Raw genomic sequence first — 18,083 nt, forward strand, 5'->3', positions numbered from 1 at the left:
TATGTAGACTCGGATAATGACACTGATAGTGGTAAAACATACACAATGTTTAATGGGCCTGAAAGCACATGTAGTGAGAATAAGATGGAATCTGTGAGGCTAGGGTGAATGTAACACAGCTGGCCCCGTCAGTTTAGGTCCTAAGTGACCTTCACTTCATGTCTGTGATTCTTTTTTTTTTTTTGGAGAGACAGAGTCTCACTTTACTGCCCTTGGTAGAGTGCTGTGGCGTCACACGGCTCACAGCAACCTCCAGCTCTTGGGGTTAGGTGATTCTCTTGCCTCAGCCTCCCGAGCAGCTGGGACTACAGGCGCTCACCACAATGCCCCGCTATTTTTTTTGTTATTGTTGCAGTTTGGCCGGGGCTGGGTTTGAACCTGCCACCCTCGGCATATGGGGCCGGCGCCCCACTCCCTGAGCCACAGGCGCCACCCCTGTGATTCTTTTTTTGAGAGAAAGTCTCACTTTGTCCCCCTCTGTAGAGTGTCATGGTGTCATAGCTCACAGCAATCTCAAACGCTTGGGCTCAAGGGATTATCTTGCCTCAGCCTCCCAAATACCTGGGACTACAGGTGCCCACCATAACACCCGGCTATTATTTGTTGCAGTTGTCATTATTGTTAAGCTGGCCAGGGCTGGGTTCAAACCCGCCAGCTTGGTGTATGTGGCTGGCGCCCTAACCACTGTGCTACGGGCGCTGAGCCACAAGTGGATTTTTAAAGGAAAAGAAGAGGCCCTTCCTGCATTGTTTATAAATAATTTATATTAAAGTAATGTAAGCTATTGCTTGGCTATACGTTGTTCTTTGTACCACAAAATCCAGCAACATGAAAGTAACGTGTGAGGCACCTCATAAAGGAAGAAAATGACTTTAAGCAAATGCCCCCTGGCATGAGTGTTGGGGGAGCGTGACTGAAATCCTGTATTTAATGTGTCTCTGAGCCTAACAAATTGTACGCACTTCACATAGCTTAGACTGGCCTAAGCTATTTTTCTTTTCTTAAGTTCATGAAGACTAAATGATTAAATTAAGTACTTGGCAGTAATTGTTATCATTATCCTCTCATATATGATCATCCTCTGTCCAATGGCTTATTGGAAAACTGCTCAAAGTTAGGCACTCTACCCTACAGGTGTCTGTATTCCTTTCTATCAAAGAGTTCATTGAATGTCCAAAGTTAATTATGCATAAATTTAGTTGTCTACCTGAAGAAACTGAGGTAAAATTACTATATGTAGCATCAACCTGAACTAATCAAAAAGATCAGAATTTATTCATACGTTTATTTATTTATTTTATTTTATTTATTTATTTGAGACAGAGTCTCACCCTGGATAGAGGGCCATGGTATCATAGCTCACAGCAACCTCAAAGTCTTGGGCTCTAGTGATCATCCTATCTCAGCCTTCCAAAGTAGCTGGGACTATAGGCACGGCCACAGTGCCCTCCAGTTTTCCTACTTTTAGTAGAGATGGGGTCTCACTCTTGCTCAGGCTGGTCTCAAACTCCTGAGCTCAAGCAATCCACTCGCCTCAGACTCTCAAAGTGCTAGGATTACAGGCTTGAGCCACAACACCTGGCAAGATCAGACTTTAGTTTTAAAGAGTTTATTAAAGCAAAAGTTTGGGAATATGGGCGGCACCTGTGGCTCAGTGAGTAGGGGGTGGAGGGCTCAAACCTGGCCCCAGCCAAACTGCAACAAAAAATAGCTGGGCATTGTGGCAGGCACCTGTAGTCCCAGCTACTCGGGAGGCTGAGGCAAGAGGTTGCTGTGAGCTGTGTGATGCCACAGCACTCTACCAAGGGCGATAAAGTGAGACTCGGTCTCTACAAAAAAAGTTTGGGAATAGCCACCCAGGCAGCAGGGTTTCCAGAGAAATGGAGAAAGTGTTCTAGAGTCAAAAGTTATGGTTGGAGACTGGCAATCTCATTCTCAGTTCTTGGCAGAAGAATGGCCAGATGCAACAAAAACAAGGCAAGCATCAAACCCAGTTTGTTGAGGAAGAGAACGATAGGTTTGCAGAGCAAGATACATTTGCCACAGACAACAAATGGACCACTTGTTGCAACAAAAAGGCAACAAGTTATGGCTGGGGTCTTCTTTTATTCTATCTAGATAGGCCCTCCTCCTGGTCCAAAAGTCCCATGAAACCAGTTTGATGGACAGTTAATAACGTGTTAATTAGCCTTAGGTTACTTTAGGTCACTTTCCATTTCCAGCTGTGCCTGTGCTGCCCAGCCTATGGGCCTAGGGATTCCCTGATTTTTTTTTGCAAATTAGCAAGAGTTCCCCCTTCCTCCCAGATAGGACAATTGCTTTGGGAAAAACTGAGGTGGGGCAGCACCAAGACAGGACACACTTTTTGTACTTCCCAGGTGGGGCAATTGCTGGAGGTAGGACCAAGGCAGAGCACTGGCCTTTGACTCTAGAAGAGCCAGAGGTTTTAACTACCTAACATTTATATAGGTAGAAGTGTTAGAGAACAAAGTAATTTACTAGGATTATAACATTTTATGTACAAGGCTAGTTTGCAAATTCCAATTTAATTATTTGCAGTTTGTTTTCTTTTCCTTATAGCTTGTTTTCATATCCTTTTCAATTTAAGAATGCACTTAGCATTTTATCTTAGTCATAGTGATAGTCAGAAGTCTTTGCGGGAGAAACATAAGAGGGAAATTAGTCTATGATGAAGATTGACAATTGAGAGGGAAGGAAACTTCCCTGTCACACTTTAGTGTTTTAGGTAAGGAAAAAAGGTAGTCTATAATCAGAGAAGCAAAGGTTACAGGTGCCCGTTTATGTGACTCATGTCCCATAATCACATTCCCTGAAGACTCAAATATTTTAAAGATCCAACAGCTTAGATTTGAATCATTTATTTTCATAGTTAAGAGTTTATTTGGGAACCTTTGAAGATTGCAACCCTGGAGACAGATTCAATTTGCCTTGAGTATATGCTCTAATTAGCAGCAGTTACAGTGGGTTTTTAAAGGGAAAAAGAAGGAGCAGTTCTTAAATTGCTTGTTAAGGATTTGCACTGAGGCCTGGTGGGATGGCTCACACCTGTAATCCTAACACTCTGGGAGGCAGAGGCAGGTGACTCACTTGAGCTCAGGAGTTTGAGACCTGCCTCTTATAAAAAGAGAAAAAAATAGCTGGGCATGGTGGCAGGTGCCTGTAGTCCCAGCTACAGAAGAGGCTGAGGCAGGAGACTTGCTTCAAGCTAGGAGTTTGAGATTGCTGTGAGTTAGACTGACACCATGACACTCTAGCCTGGGTCAACAGAGTGAGCATCGGTCTCAAAAAAAAGAAAAGAAAAAATAATTTACACTGGCTTATTAAAATAATGTAAGCTACTGATTGGCTATACATTGTTCTTTTCTTTTTTTTTGCAGTTTTTCTTTTTTTGCGGTTTTCGGCCAGGGCTGGGTTTGAATCCACCACCTCCGGCATATGGGGCCAGCGCCCTACACCATTGAGCCACAGGCGCTGCCCAGCTATACATTGTTCCTTATATCACAATTTCTAGGAACATGAAGATAATGAGCCAGGGTAACATTGTACACATTGTGATAACATTTTAGATAATTTATCAGTTATCTGATAGTCTGGTAACAACATGCATTCTTATTTTGTACATTTAGCTCCACCCTAAAGACATATCTTGAGTACTTTAGGACCACTGATTTAGGAGATTAACTATTGAATTAGAAATGTTAATAGGTCATGGGTTGTGTTGATTGTTGATTATCATTGTTTAAAATAAGGGTTAATACGGTGGTTTTTGCTTTGAACTTTTGTGTATAAAACGGTGGTTTTAGAAATGAAAGTGCAGACCAAATTTGAGAGATTACTTTCACTGTTCTCCAGATTTGCTGGCTTTTCTGTCCCTAAAGCTTACTTGGGCCCTCCCTGTCTCTGTGTTTGGCTGCAGTGACAGGAGGAGCCTCTTTTGGTTTGTCAACAAAGATGGCATGTAACCTTGATAGGGGAGGGTGGATAATTACTCTGTCATCCTCCATGTACATGCTTAATAAATTTTGTATGACTTTCTTCCAATTAATCTGCCTTTTGTGAGTGATTTTTCAGTAAACCTTCAGAAGACTAAGGGGATGTTTTCCCATGGGCCCTATATAATAAATATAATTAATTTTTTTCACTTTTTTTTTTTTTTTTTTTTGGCTGGGGCTGGGTTTGAACCCACCACCTCCGATATACGGGGCCGGCTTCCTACCCCTCTGAGCCACAGGTGCTGCCTCATAAATTATGGTGGTCTTGTGACATCCAAGGACCTGGAGCATCATGTTCCCAATTCAGGAAGAGGAAAAGAGTAACCACATAAACAATCTGGCTCAACTTTTATGTAACAAAGTTGTGAGTTGTTTTTCAGTTGCCATAAACTCTGGTTGAAGGTAACCTCTTCTGAGCATGCCCAGAAGAGCCAAGCATGCAACCATGGGCGGGTCAGGACTGAACTAAAAATCAGGCAGGAGCCAGGATCCAATCAGATGGAGCACTGTATCACCCCACCGCAGGATCTAGTTAGTTTCTGGCCATCACCCCATTAAAAGATACTACCAAATCTTGCCTCATTATCTTCTGACTATAAAACCAATACAAACTCCCTGTTTGGGGACCCACTTCTTGGGAAACTATCCCCAGTGTGCTCTTTACTTGTGCCAAATAAAAAAACCTCTTTGGTATAGCCGACTTGGCTGCGTCTAATGGCCTGATACCTGCCAAGTGAACAAACTCTTATTTGAGTAAGAGTGAAATTACTCTTTGTGGAATTTTCAAGTGAAATTGTTACCATTTATTTTTGCAATGAACAGATACTATAATTCCATTTATTGACCTGTCAGTTTCCTTGATATTTGTTACTTTGAAAAGTAATCCACATGTTCTAACCACAATATTAGGCCACCTACTATTTATAGAAGCTATGAACTTTTGCACTTTTTTTTTTTTGAGATGGAGTCTCACTCTGTTGCCCCAAGCTAGAATGCCCTGGTGTCATAGCTCAAGCAACCTCCAAGCGATCTTCTTGCCTCAGCCTCCTGAGAAGCCAGGATTACAGGCTTGTACCCAGCGAATTTTTCTATTTTTTAGTAGAGACAGGGCGGAAGGGAGGGGGGTCTCTCTTGCTCAGGCTGGTGTCGAACTCCTGTGCTGAAGGAATCCACCTGCCTCTGCCTCCCAGAGTGCAGGGATTACAAGTGTGAGCCACCATACCTGGCTGACTTTTTCACTTTTGTTCTTTTTCATAATGTGTTCTACCTGCCCAAAACATCCTCTTCCATCTGGGGAATTAGTAATGATAGCTACCATTCTATTGCATCAGGCACTCTGCCAGAACTTTAGCTTTATTAGTTTGATTAATCCTGACAACTTTATGAAGGCGTATAGCACCACAGGGCACAAGAGAGGGTCAATACTTTTCCTATGATCATATAGCTAAAAAAAAAAAAAAAAAAAAAGATGTGCAGAGCTTGGTTTCAAATCCAAATCTTTGATTTCAGGTCAGCTCTTTAACAAATTAAACTAATTCATTCTCATCGTTGAAATAATACCTCCATTGTAAATCTGTCTCTGAATAAATCACTCCCTCTGTGTTCTTACGGCATCTTGCTTCTCTTTTGGGTAATGATAATGAGAGCACATGTAGTGAGAATAAGATGCAGTCAGTCAGGCCAGGGCTGAGATGACACAGCTGGTCTGGCTATTTAGAGCCCATGTAACCTTCACCTCATGTCTCCCACTCTTGTTTTGTAAATTTAGCTAAAATGTAAAAGCACACATTTTGAGTAGGTTAGGAATGTTGATTTAGGAGATTTACTTTTGAATTAGAAATGTTTTGGGTCATGGGTTATGCTGCTTATTGTTTATTATGGGTCATGGGTTATTGTTTAAGATAAGGGTTAACACGGGTTTTGCTTTGAACTTTCATGTATAAAACTGTGGTTTGGGAAATGGAAGAATACAACAGAATTGAGAGGCTACTCTTACTGTTCTCCAGAATTCCTGGCCTTCTGACAAAGTTTGGTGGACCTATCCCGGTCTCTGCATATTGGCTGACGATGACAGGTGGCTGGATCCTCTTCGTCCAGTAACGATAACAATACCTAGCATTCATTATGAGTTGGCTGTCTGCTAGTCATTTTGTTAAACACTTTAGATACTAATATTAAAACAGAAGAAATAACTTAGGCTTTGAAATTTGCCTAATTTTACACAGCTACAAAGTGACTGAGCCAGCATTTGAACAAGTCTAATGACAGAGCTGAAGATCTCAACACTGTAATGATTTTACCTTCCATGTTAAGCTGTTAATGCATCACTACAAGAACGCTGAGGAATAGATTTTTTTTGCTTTTGTCTAGGCAGTCCCAGATACCCGAATAGTAGTGCCTGCTCTGTATCACATGACAAATGTGAAGCCAGTGTAGCCAACTCACACACCCATCCTTTCCATTCTCCAAGGAGGGACCAGGTTGTTGCACTATGTGTAAACTTAGCCCCCTCTCAACTGCACACCTTCCTAAATATATCCCTCAAGGGGTAGTATCATTTTCCTCTTTTAGATGTGATTGAACAGTCATTTTGGTCTCTTAAAAATACTGGTTTGGGTGGCTAAGGTGAAGGTGTAGGAGTGTAATTAGTTTTTCCTATTTCAACAATTTTCTTCCTTTTTACAGAAATTTTCAAGTGACATTTACACACTTCTTTAGGTACAACCTAGTGATGTGGGCAGGGCTGATATAATTAACTTGTTTCATAGATGATTAAAGTGAGGGTTAAAAGTAAATTATTTTCTCCAGTATAACACAGCCATAAAACATCAAAGCCAGGACTTTTATTCCCAGGTCCTAGACTCTATCAAGACACCTTGTTAACTTTTACTTCCCTTAAGATTAGAATAACCAGGGGAAACATTTGTTATAGCATTTAGCTAAGGGAAAGGCAGAATATTTTAGCAAGGGCAAGGAATCCAGGGAAGAACACGAAGAGAGTTGAATAGAACACGAGAGCAAACCAAGCAGAGTATTTGTGGAGCAATCAGATTGAGGAAATTAAAAAGTAGAAGGCGGAAGTACTGAAAGCGGGAAGGAGACCTCCAGAAGGGGAGAAAGGATTAAACCCAATCTAACATTAGCAGTCAAAGGACCCCTGACGCCAGCCAAGGCGGGGAGGGGGGGGAGGCGGGGCCGCGAGCCTCCAGCCCCGCCCCCAGTCCGAGTCGGGCCCGCCCCCCGCCGCCCCGCCGCCCCGCCCTCCCCCAGGTCTCTTAGGTGATGCTGCAGCCAAGATGGCGCCGGCGGCGGCCGTGGCGGCCTGAACGCGATGTTACCGGCTCTCGGCGGCGGCGGCGGTGGCCTTGGCCGAGGCCTCGCGTCTCTCCTGTGCGTGAGCACTCAGGCGCCTGTCCTCCGGCCGGATTAGCCGGGACAGAGAAGAGACGGCCACGGAGAGCGGAGGGAGTGAGGAACAGAGCGAGAGCGTGGCGCCTCTCGCCTCGGCACCATGGCTGGGATTATCAAGAAACAGATTCTGAAGCACCTCTCCAGGTCAGTGAGCGCCGGAGCGAGGGGCCAGCCCGCCTCGGCCGCCGCCGCGCGCCGTCAGCCTGCGGCCTCGGGGCGGCGGGGAGCGGCGGCTGTGCGGGAGGCGCCCCTGGGACTCGCTCCGCCTGCGCCGCCCGCGGTGCCGGGCGGCCTCTCGCGTCGGCCGCTGGGAGCTTTCTCCCCGGCGGGCTCGCGGAGGAGCGCGGGGCGACGGGCTGCGGGGGCGCCCCTGCGGGGTCACCCAGGTGCCCGGGGACGTGTAGCTTGGAGCCGGAGCCGGAGCCGGGTCCCCTCGGACCAGAGCCGTTCCGTTAACCGAGGGCGTCGGGCGCAGTGCGGACTCGTGGAGCGGAGGCTGGGTTCGAAGCGAGACGTTTACCTTGCGGTTGTTGGGAATCCCCCGCACCCCAGCTCGGCGTGCCCGCGGTGATGCGCTCGAGGGTGTGCCTGTTTGCTCAGTTAGGATTTGTTTGCGGTAGATAACCCGTCCCCGGCTTGGCGAGTTCTTTCTGGAGTCACTTCAGCCTCACATCATTCTTACTGAACAGTCTTTTGCCCTTTTTCATCCGAGACTCTTACCTTCAGGGACTTAACATTTGTGGTGATTAAACCCAGGATATGTCATTCCTTCCATTTCATAACGCGGTTTTAGTCAGAGTATGACTCAGTAAAGCTGGCAGTTTGTTATTGCTCTTGGCTTCTCCGTATTTGTCTCAAGACAGGCTAAAAATGTAGGATCGTGTTCCAAGTTGTTAACAGCTAATTCAAAGAGCTTGGTTGGTAGCCCTTTCTCCTCTTCTGGTATTTTTAAGTTAATTGATTAACTGATTTTAGGAAGAGACTCAGGTGTAATGATAGACTTGTATAGTAAGTATAATTCTTGATAATCCTGCACAAGTATCTATTGGGAAGCAGAAACAATACTCCTATATGATTCAGCAAATATTTCCCTCACTTACAACATTGAACAAGATACAGCGTGGGGTTTTTTTGTTTTTGGAGCAGAGTCTCACTCTGGTGCCCCAGGCTAGCTCAGATGATCCTCCTGCCTCAGCCTTCTGAGTCCCTGGGACAACAGAAAGGCACCACGATGCCCTGCTAATTTTTCAATTTTGAATAGAGATGGGAGGTCTCACTTTTGCTCAGGTTGGTCTCTAACCCATGAGGTCAAGCAATCCTCCTGCTTGGGCCTCCCAGAGTGGTGGGATTACAGGCATGAGCCACTGTGCACCTGGCCCTCATATACATTTCTTAGTGGTAACTAGTTGGAAAGTTTCTTTTAAAATGGTACATATGATTCAATACTGGACTATCTTATTTTGAAAGAAGGTTTTTATTATTTAGGTAAAATCTAACTTATGTAAATTAGATAGCCTTTAGCTTTTCTCATACCTAGTTCCACAGGAAAATTCAGTTAAAAAAAAAAACCATATTTGGAATCAAATATTTTCTCACTCTCCCAAGGATTATTATAAACAGTACCAATCTAGATGCCTCGGAGAAAAGTTAATCAATCTATAAATGTCTTTTAGTTTTTTTGTAGAATTTCATGTGAGAAAGACCCTTAAAAATTAGGAGCAAAGGTGTAGTAGCTTACTTTATAATATAGAAAATACCCGCAAAATCAAAATTGAGTCCTTGGGGTTGCTTTTCCTATTTATTTATTTATTTATTTAATTTAATTAATTAATTTATTTTGAGACAGAGTCTCACTGTGTTGCCCTTGGTAGAGTGCCTGGCATCACACCTCACAGCAACTTCAAACTCTTGGGCTTAAGCATAGCTGGGACTACAGGCACCTGCCACAACGCCTGGCTATTTTTTGTTGCAGTTGTCATTGTTTAGCTGGCCTGGGCCAGTTTTCTTTTTTTGTTTATTTTTTGAGACAGTCTCAAGCTGTCACCCTGGATAGAATGAGATGGCATCACAGCTCACAGCAACCTCCAGCTCCTGGGCTCAAGCCTCCTGCCTCCACCTCCCAAGTAGCTGGGACTATAGGCGCCTGCCACAACACCCAGCTATTTGTTTATTTTTTTGGTTGCAGCCATCATTGTTGTTTGGCGGGGCCCAGGCTGGATTCGAACCCGCCAGCTCAGGTGTATGTGGCTGGCGCCTTAGCCGCTTGAGCCACAGGCGCCGAGCCCCTGGTTAGGTTTGAACCCACCTACCCTGGTGCATATAGCCAGTGCCCTAACCACTGAGCTATGGGTGTCAAGCCTGGGGTTACTTTTTAATCTGTATGATTTCTAATAGCTCTGTGATTAATAGTAATGAGAATTTTTTTCAGAGATGTGTTTTTGAACCTGTTGTGTTTTCAGTAATTTCATATTTCAAAATGTCTTTAGTTCAGATGACTGAAGAGTATCAACTTTATATTTTGGGGGATAGTATACTAATCTTAGTGCTAAGATAAATGCAGTTGTTTATAAACCTAAAGGCAATTCATAACAGATGAAACAAGGTAGGTGTTGTAACAAATTATAGTTATTCAAGTATGAATGCACTTTTGAAATTAGGTGGGTCAAATTTAATTTTATAGATTATCTAGTAATGAAGATGTTACTATATTGATCCCAGTGGTCTACAGTACAATTTAATAAGATTTAAATAGGAAATACTTAGAACATATTACTTTCTATTGCACCTTCTCAAAGGAGGTCTTTCCCGACTAAACTTTCAAATTGTGAGCCACCATGCTCCCTGTCCCTCTTGCTTGCTTTATTTTTCTCCCTTGCACTCATCTTTTATCATAATACATATTTATTTCTTTGCTATTTGTCTATCTCTGTCCGCTTGAGTGTAAATCGTGCAAGGGCAGGGAATTTTTGTCTTGAAGCCTACATAAACTAGGTACTAACAACTATTTGACCAATTGGATGGATAGCACAAATGAGCTGGCTCTCCCTCATCCTGCTGTTCTTTTTTTTTTTAACTGAGGCAAAACTATATCCCACTAATTTGATTGAGGTTTGGGGATGACCAGTTTCCTTGCAGTTTTAGAAGATAATAGGTGATTGAATCATTGAATAAATGTGGTGCCTTTGGAGTTCTAGAAAGGAAGAACTGGCCAGGCATGGTGGCTCATGCATGTATTCCTAGCTCTTTGGGAAGCCAAGGCAGGTGGATTGCCTGAGCTCAGGAGTTTGAGACCAGCCTGAGCAACAGCAAGACCCCATTTCTGCTAAAAATAGAAAAACTAGCCCAGCATAGTGTCAGGCGCCTGTAATCCCAGCTACTTGGGAGGCTGAGGCAAGAGGATCTCTTGAGCCCAGAGTTTGAGGCAGCTGTGAGCTATGAAAATGCCATGGCACCCTACCCAGGGTAACAGAGTAAGACTCTGTCTCAAAAAAAAAAAAAAAAAAAGAAGGAAGAACTAGGAAAATCAGCCTGGTTCCTATAGTGTCTTATATGGGGAGGGGTCTTCCAGTAAGGAAATGCATAATTATTTTATTGGGGGGGTTCCAATAAGGAGGAGACTTTTCAGGAGCTAGCATGAATAAGAATGGTCATTGTTAGCTTTGAGATTGAAATAATAGTGAAATTATAAGATTAAAGCCACAGAGGCCAAAGGGAAACTTTACCTTTGCTCTCTGAAGATTTGCTGAAAAATCAACTCAAAAAAGACAGATTAATTGGAGAAAAGGTCCACAAATTTATTTAAATGTGCACTTGGGTGCACACAGAGTGATTGCCCACTCCTGTGCGGAGTTCACGAGTTTTTGTATCATCCTCGTAACACAGATTATGGAGGGTTGTGGGGTGAGGGAGAAGAGGAATTCTCTTGAGAGGCACAAAAGATTAATAGAGGGGTTGGGGGAACAAAGATTAATTTGTAAATAGTCTTTCCAGGTGTGGTTACATTTTAAATTTTAAATGGGGAGGAGGGAGGGAGGGGAAGAAAAGAAACAATTATCCTTGATAGTTCTGTATTTTAGGCACATAAAGGGACTTGAGCTTCTTTGGAAGAGATGATCTGGGAGGAAGGCTTCATTTCAGTAAGTCAAAGTGCCATATTTTGGTGTACTGGTTTCTGAGCTCCAACAAAACCATCATTGCCCAGCTTGTAGGTACTTGAGAAGGTGGTATATTGGGAAGTCTGAAAGAGGAATTTTTTTTTTTTTTTAAAGATTAACCTATGCTTTAAGTAAATGCTGGATTATTTGAAAAATATAAATCTATGTTTTTGGCTGGGCACGGTGGCTCACGCCTGTAATCCCAGCACTCTGGGAGGCTGAGGAGGCGGGTGGATTGTCTGAGCTCACAGGTTCCAGTCTAGCCTGAGCAAGTGCGAGACCCTGTCTCTAAAAAATAGCCAGGCGTTGGCTTGGCGCCTGTAGCTCAGTGGCTAGGGCACCAGCCACATACATCAGAGCTCAAACTGCCAAACGACGACAACTACATGAAAAACATAGCTGGGCGTTGTGGCGAGTGCCTATAGTCCCAGCTACCTGGGAGGCTAGGCAAGAGAATCGCTTAAGCCCAAGAGTTTGACATTGCTGTGAGCTGTGATGCTATGGCACTCTACCGAGAGAAACATAGTGAGACTCTGTCTCAAAAAGAAAAAAAAAAATAGCCAGGTATTGTGGTGGGGGCCTGTAGTCCCAGCTGCTTGGGAAGCTGAGACAAGAGGATCGCTTGAGCCCAAGAGTTTGAGGTTGCTGTGAGCCAGGATCTACTAAGGGTACCAAAGTGAGACTCTGTCTCGAAAAATATAAAAAATAAAAAATAAATCTGTTTTTGTTCCTTACCTAATCGTTTAGTTTGTATTCCAAACTTTGTTAATAAAAAGTTTATGTACTTGACTAACCTGAAATGAGAACAGAGTGTGTTGGGGTTGGGGAAGACTAGAGTAGTTACTCTTTTTTAGGAGAAGTAAACAAGAAAAGCCTTGAAGGAGAAATTACCCTGATCCTTCAAATTATAACACAGAATTTGTTTTGGAGGATTTCCTAGGAGAGGCCAGGGAGGCTGCTAAAACATGCACAGCACACTTCCCACAACAAAGAATTATTTGGCCTAAATGTCAGTGGCTTTGATGATGAGAAACTTGTTTAAAGTGTACAGATGTGTGTCACATGATTGAAGTTAGGGCACTGTGCTAGTTAAGGTTACTTTGTCTGCAAACAACTGAAACCTGCTCTATTTAGGTAAAAAGAGAAATTTAACAGAAAGCAGAGGAAGATCTGAACAACTAAGCAAAGGAAAGAGCAGGTACCGCGTTTTCCCCCAAATAAGACATCCTCGGAAAATAAGACCTACTCACAGGAAAGATAAGACGTCCCCTGAAAATAAGACCTAGCACATCTTTGGGAGCACACCTTAATATAAGACACTGTCTCATTTTCGGGGAAACAGGGTAGAGGCCAGCTCCTAGGATCTCATTGAAAATTTCTTGGACCTCTCCTGTTACAGTAGGATTTTAACCTCAGACTTATTTTTTTTTTTTTTTGAAGCAAAGTCTCAGTTTGTCGCCCTTGTTAGAGTGCTGTGATACCCATAGCTCACAACAATCTCAAATTCCTCTTGCCTCAGCCTTTCAAGTAGCAGGGGCTGCAGGCGCTCACCACCATACATGGCTAGTTTTTCTATTTTTAGCAGAGAAGGGATCTCACCTTGTTCAGGCTGGTCTCAAACTCGTAACCTCAAGCACCTCAGCCTTCTAGAATGGTAGGATTGATTACAGGCGGGAGCCACCATGCCTGACCTAGTACTTTTTTTTTTTTTTTAAAGATAGGATCTCATGATATTGCCCAGGCTGATCTCAAACTTCTAGGGTCAAGGAATCTTCCTGCCTTTAGTCAGCCTCCCAAAGTTTCTAAGCCACTACACCCAGTCACTATTGATATTTCCAAGTAGATAATTCTTGTGGAGGGCTGTTCTGTGCATTGTAGGATGTTGAATGCCTCCAGTATTGCCAAATATCTCCCAGGAGACAACATTGCCTGGTTGAGAATTATAACCTTAGGGTGCTACTCCTTCTTGTACAACTCCCAATCTTTGACCTCTCTTGTTAAGTTTCAGATTCCTTGGAGAGAGAACAGGTGTGACCCAGTTCTATCTGTGGCTCAGTTAGCAATGATGAAGGGTTGTACTGCAAAAATACGGTTATGGAGAGAATAATTTTGAGTTAGGCTAGTTGCTCCATTTGGCGTCTGTAATAAGCACTGAACTAAATTATATTTTCAAAGGCCTCACTTACTATGTTAAGGAAATTGAACTTCATCTTGGGGGCAGGGAATGACTACTAATAAAGATAAAAGAGGAAGTCTGGTTTTTGGAGTCTGAGGTTCAGGAGTTTATATGGTTTTGAAATACAGGGTATTCAAAAGGAACTCTGAGTAACTTAACTCTAAAACTAATGTAATGGAGGGATATTGATGTCCAACAGTACATAGGGAAAATTGGAGAATAAGACTTAGAAACAGACAGGAGCAGTCCAGCTCCAAGGATCTAGATAGGAGAAACTGGGTGACATTCTCAAGATGACTTACTCTGCAAACTGAGAGGGAACAATTTAAAGACCGAGGTTAAAGACCGAGATGGCCTGAGGAGATTGTTGAATGTTTAGAATATTTGTTATGTATATTAGAAGAGGATTGAACACTTGCAGGATTTTGTGACTGAATGGTGAAGTGGTGAGGGTTTAGGTTGCCTTACAATGTGTTGATGGGATGGGACTCTAGATTTAGGACACTTTGGGGTGGGGGAAAGGGAGGGCAGCAGCAGATAATATGGAGAGAAAACGTAAGAACTATCAAAGGATTGGGAAAGAGTAGTAAGTAAAGGAGTGAGCTAATTGGAAGGATTAGAAGTGTTGTCTAAAAGTGTCATATTGATGTTTAAGATTTTAGAGGCGAAGGAGGTCTGATTTAGGACAAACTATCTGATGGGACCGTGGAAGTGAGTTGCGGAAGAGAAGTGAAGTAATTGGAGATCTACACTACAAAGTCTGTAATCTTTCCTGTACTGGACATTCCTAGAAGGAGATATAACATTGCTTATTTAGTTGACTAGAAATTATTATTTTTGAATTCTAACTTTGTATCAATATTGATAGACTACTTATTTGTATGCTTTAATTTTATGGTAAGGTTCAACGAACAGCATTTGAGACTTTATGTATTCCAGGTTCTTGAGCATATATATGTGCCACACAGGACATTAGAAATCTAAAGGTGAGGCTCGGCACCTGTGACTCAAGCGGCTAAGGCGCCAGCCACATACACCTGAGCTGGCAGCTAGGAATCCAGCCTGGACCCTCCGAACAACAATGACGGCTGCAACCAAAAAGTAGCTGGGCATTGTGGCGGGTACCTGTAGTCCCAGCTGCTTGGAAGGCTGAGGCAGGAGAATTGCTTGAGCCCAGGAGTTTGAGGTTGCTGTGAGCTGTGATGCCACAGCATTCTACCCAGGGCGACAGCTTGAGGCTCTGTCTCAAAAAAAAAAAAAAAAAAAAAAAAAAATCTAAAGGTGAATGAGACATGGTTTCAGCTCTTGGGAAACTTTAGTGATTCTTACTCTGATGTAAGAAGCATGTGTAGGATCACTGACTGTAACTTGTTTTGAAATTGTACTGCCATATGAAATTAAAATTTTTTCCCAATTGCCTAAAATTGAATTGTACTGCCATATGAAATTTAAAATTTTTCACAATTGCCTAAAATTGAATTAGGCAATTGGGAAAAACTTGAGTTAAATATTGCTTTTGGGGTTGTAAATAAATTACTTTTATAAAGGTTTGAGTTTTGTTTTTTTTTTTGTAGAGACGGAGTCTCACTTTATGGCCCTCACACAGCTCACAGCAACCTCCAGCTCCTGGGCTTAAGGGATTCTCTTGCCTCAGCGTCCGGAGTAGCTGGGACTACAGGCGCCCACCACAACGCCCAGCTACTTTTTTGTTGCAGTTTGGCCGGGGCCAGGTTTGAACCTGTCACCCTCGGTATATGGGGCTGGCGCCTTACCGACTGAGCCACGGGCGCCACCCAAAGGTTTGAGTTTTTAAAGTAACTTTTGTTATTTAAATTGGCAGTATTCATTAGTAAATGATACTCAAAGATCTGGATTTTGCCACTAGATATACTAGTTGTTTATTTAACAAATAATATGCCGAATGCTTACTTTGTGCCAGGTATTGCTCCATAATGCTGGAGATAAAGCAGTGACTAAAATTGGCAAAAATTCCTGCCTTTATAGAGTTGACATTTTAATGAGAGGCAGATAGTAAGTGAAATACATAGTATCATAGTATAATGTATCAGTTTCTGTTAAGTGTTATTGGAAAAGTAACATGGGAAGTTGAGGATGGAGCTTGCAATTTTAAATCTAGTTATCTGGCAGAGTTCATTGAGAAGGTAATATTAGAGACTAGTCTTGAAAGAGCTGGTGGGAGCAAATAGAAAGGGTCTATAAGTGGGAGCATGTTTGTCTTTTTTTTTTTTTTTGAGACAGAGTCTCATTTTGTCACCCTTGGTAGAGTGCTGTGGTGTCACAACTCACAGCAGTCTCAAACTCTTGGGTTTAAGAGACTTTCTTGCCTTAGCCTCCCAAGTATCTGGGACTACAGGTGCCTGCCACAACGCCCAGCTATTTTATTTTTTTGGTTGTAGTTGTCGTTGTTGTTTGGCAGGCCTGGGCTGGATTTGAACCCGCCAGCTCTGGTGTATGAGGCTGGTGCCGTTGCTGCTGAGCTACAGGTGCTGAGACTCATTTGTCATTTCTGAAATATATCAAGGCCAAGTATAGGTAAAGTAGAGTGAAGTGAGCAGAGGAAGAAGAGATCAAAGAGAAAATAAGGGCCAGATCATATGGGCCTTGTAATAACTTGGCTTTTACCTTGAGTAAGATTGGAAGCACTGTAAGGAAGGCTTTGAGCCAAGGATCACTCTGGCAGCCACGTGGTAAATAATTAATAGGGTAAGGGCACAAACAGGAGCCCAATTAAGAGGTTCTTAACTATTCACTTGAGAGACATTGGCTGGGACCAAGGCAGATGCAGAAGAATTGTGATAGGTTCTAGCTGTATTTTGAAGGTCAAGCCAGGATTGACTGACATATTTAGATGTGATTCGAAAACAGTAATGGATGACTACACGAGTTTTGACCTGAACAGTGGACAAAGGGAACTGTCCTTAACTATGTGGGAGAACACTGCAGGAGGAGCAGCCCCGTGGGAGAAGATCGGGGCTTTGGTTTTGAATACATTAATTTAAGCAGAGGTATCTTGTTATTTGTGATTTAATTTAGATGACACATGTTTTAGTCTAGAAACAATGGAAATATTTTTATGTGGTTATCATTTAGTTTATACAAGAAATAATTGTTGTTAAAGCAAATTGTGAGTTCAAATTTTGGGGTGAAGTTTTTGGTTTGTGATTTTTTTTTTTTTTTTTTTGCTCTTAAGCATACTACAGTAGTCCTCTCTCATCTGTGGGAAAACATTCCAAGACTCCCAGTGCATGCCTGAAACTGTGGATAGCATTGACCTCTATATATATGATGTTTTTTTCCAGTACATACATGCCTGTGATAAAGTTTTAGAAATTAGTCATTATAAAAGATTAACAACAACTAATAATAAAATAGAACAATTATAACAATACCTGTATATTCCAGTAAGTTATGTGAATGTGGTCCCTTTCTCAAAATATCTTATTGTACTATATGTGGATAGTTGAAACTGTGGGAAGAGAAATTTCAGATTGAGCACTGTTCTAAGTAGGAGTATCTGAAATAGAACAGGTGTCTTTCACGTTAATTTCCAACTAAAACCAGATATTGATTCTTGTAAAAGTTACTTTTTAGGAGATTGATTTTGAAAACTTCTGGTGAAAAGTTGGGTTGGATGCTTGGTCATAGGTGTTGCAACATTACCATCCTGGAGTCCTGGAATCAGAAGGGATCTGGTCCCCTGTCAGAGAAGGAAAGTCCTGAAATGTTAATCTGTGACTTGCTGCAGGTCTAAGGGTAATGTGAGTGGTACTCACTGATTCCCTGTGCTTCTCATTTGATTGCTGTGCTGCCTATTCAGGTTGTTATCTTCTCCCAACAGTTTGCTTTTCTTTTTATCCAGTTTTTGTTATTTCCCTTACTACTCTTTTAGGGTGATTGCCATCCTGATGCAGCATTCCTTAGGGTATTCTTTTATTACATGAGAATCCTTTGACTTTGCAGTCTTTTGAAGTTGGAGGAACATGTTGATTCAGCAATTCTTTGAAGCTGGGGGAGGTCTTAGTCAGTTCTGTGTTGCTATAAAAGAATACCCAAAGCCCAGGGTGTGGTGGCTCATGCCTGTAAACCCAGCACTCTGGGAAGCTAAGGTGAGTGGATTGCCTGAATTCAGTAGTTCCAGACCAGCTGACCTTGTCTCTAAAAATAGCCAGGTGTTGTGGTGGGCACCTGTAGTCCCAGCTACTTAGGAGGCTGAGGCAAGAGAATCCCTTGAGCCCAAGAGTTTGAGGTTGCTGTGAGGTGTGACACCATGGCACTCTACCGAGGGTGACAAAGTGAGACTCTTGTCTC

General features: G+C 42.7%; 1 protein-coding gene across 5 annotated transcripts in view; it reads left to right on the plus strand.

Annotated features, from left to right (window-relative positions):
* The first annotated feature begins 6,867 nt into the window (after positions 1 to 6,867).
* BLTP3B (bridge-like lipid transfer protein family member 3B) overlaps positions 6,868 to 18,083 on the plus strand; it is a 93,571-nt gene continuing 82,355 nt past the window's right edge. For all 5 annotated transcript variants that reach the window (XM_053583124.1, XM_053583125.1, XM_053583122.1 and 2 more), the window contains exon 1: positions 6,868 to 7,568. In XM_053583124.1, the coding sequence (XP_053439099.1) occupies positions 7,525 to 7,568 (44 nt within the window). In that variant the 5' untranslated portion in view covers positions 6,868 to 7,524. The remainder of the gene's footprint in view (positions 7,569 to 18,083) is intronic.

The sequence above is a fragment of the Nycticebus coucang genome, chromosome 3 (assembly GCF_027406575.1).
Source record: "Nycticebus coucang isolate mNycCou1 chromosome 3, mNycCou1.pri, whole genome shotgun sequence".
Lineage (NCBI taxonomy): Eukaryota > Metazoa > Chordata > Mammalia > Primates > Lorisidae > Nycticebus > Nycticebus coucang.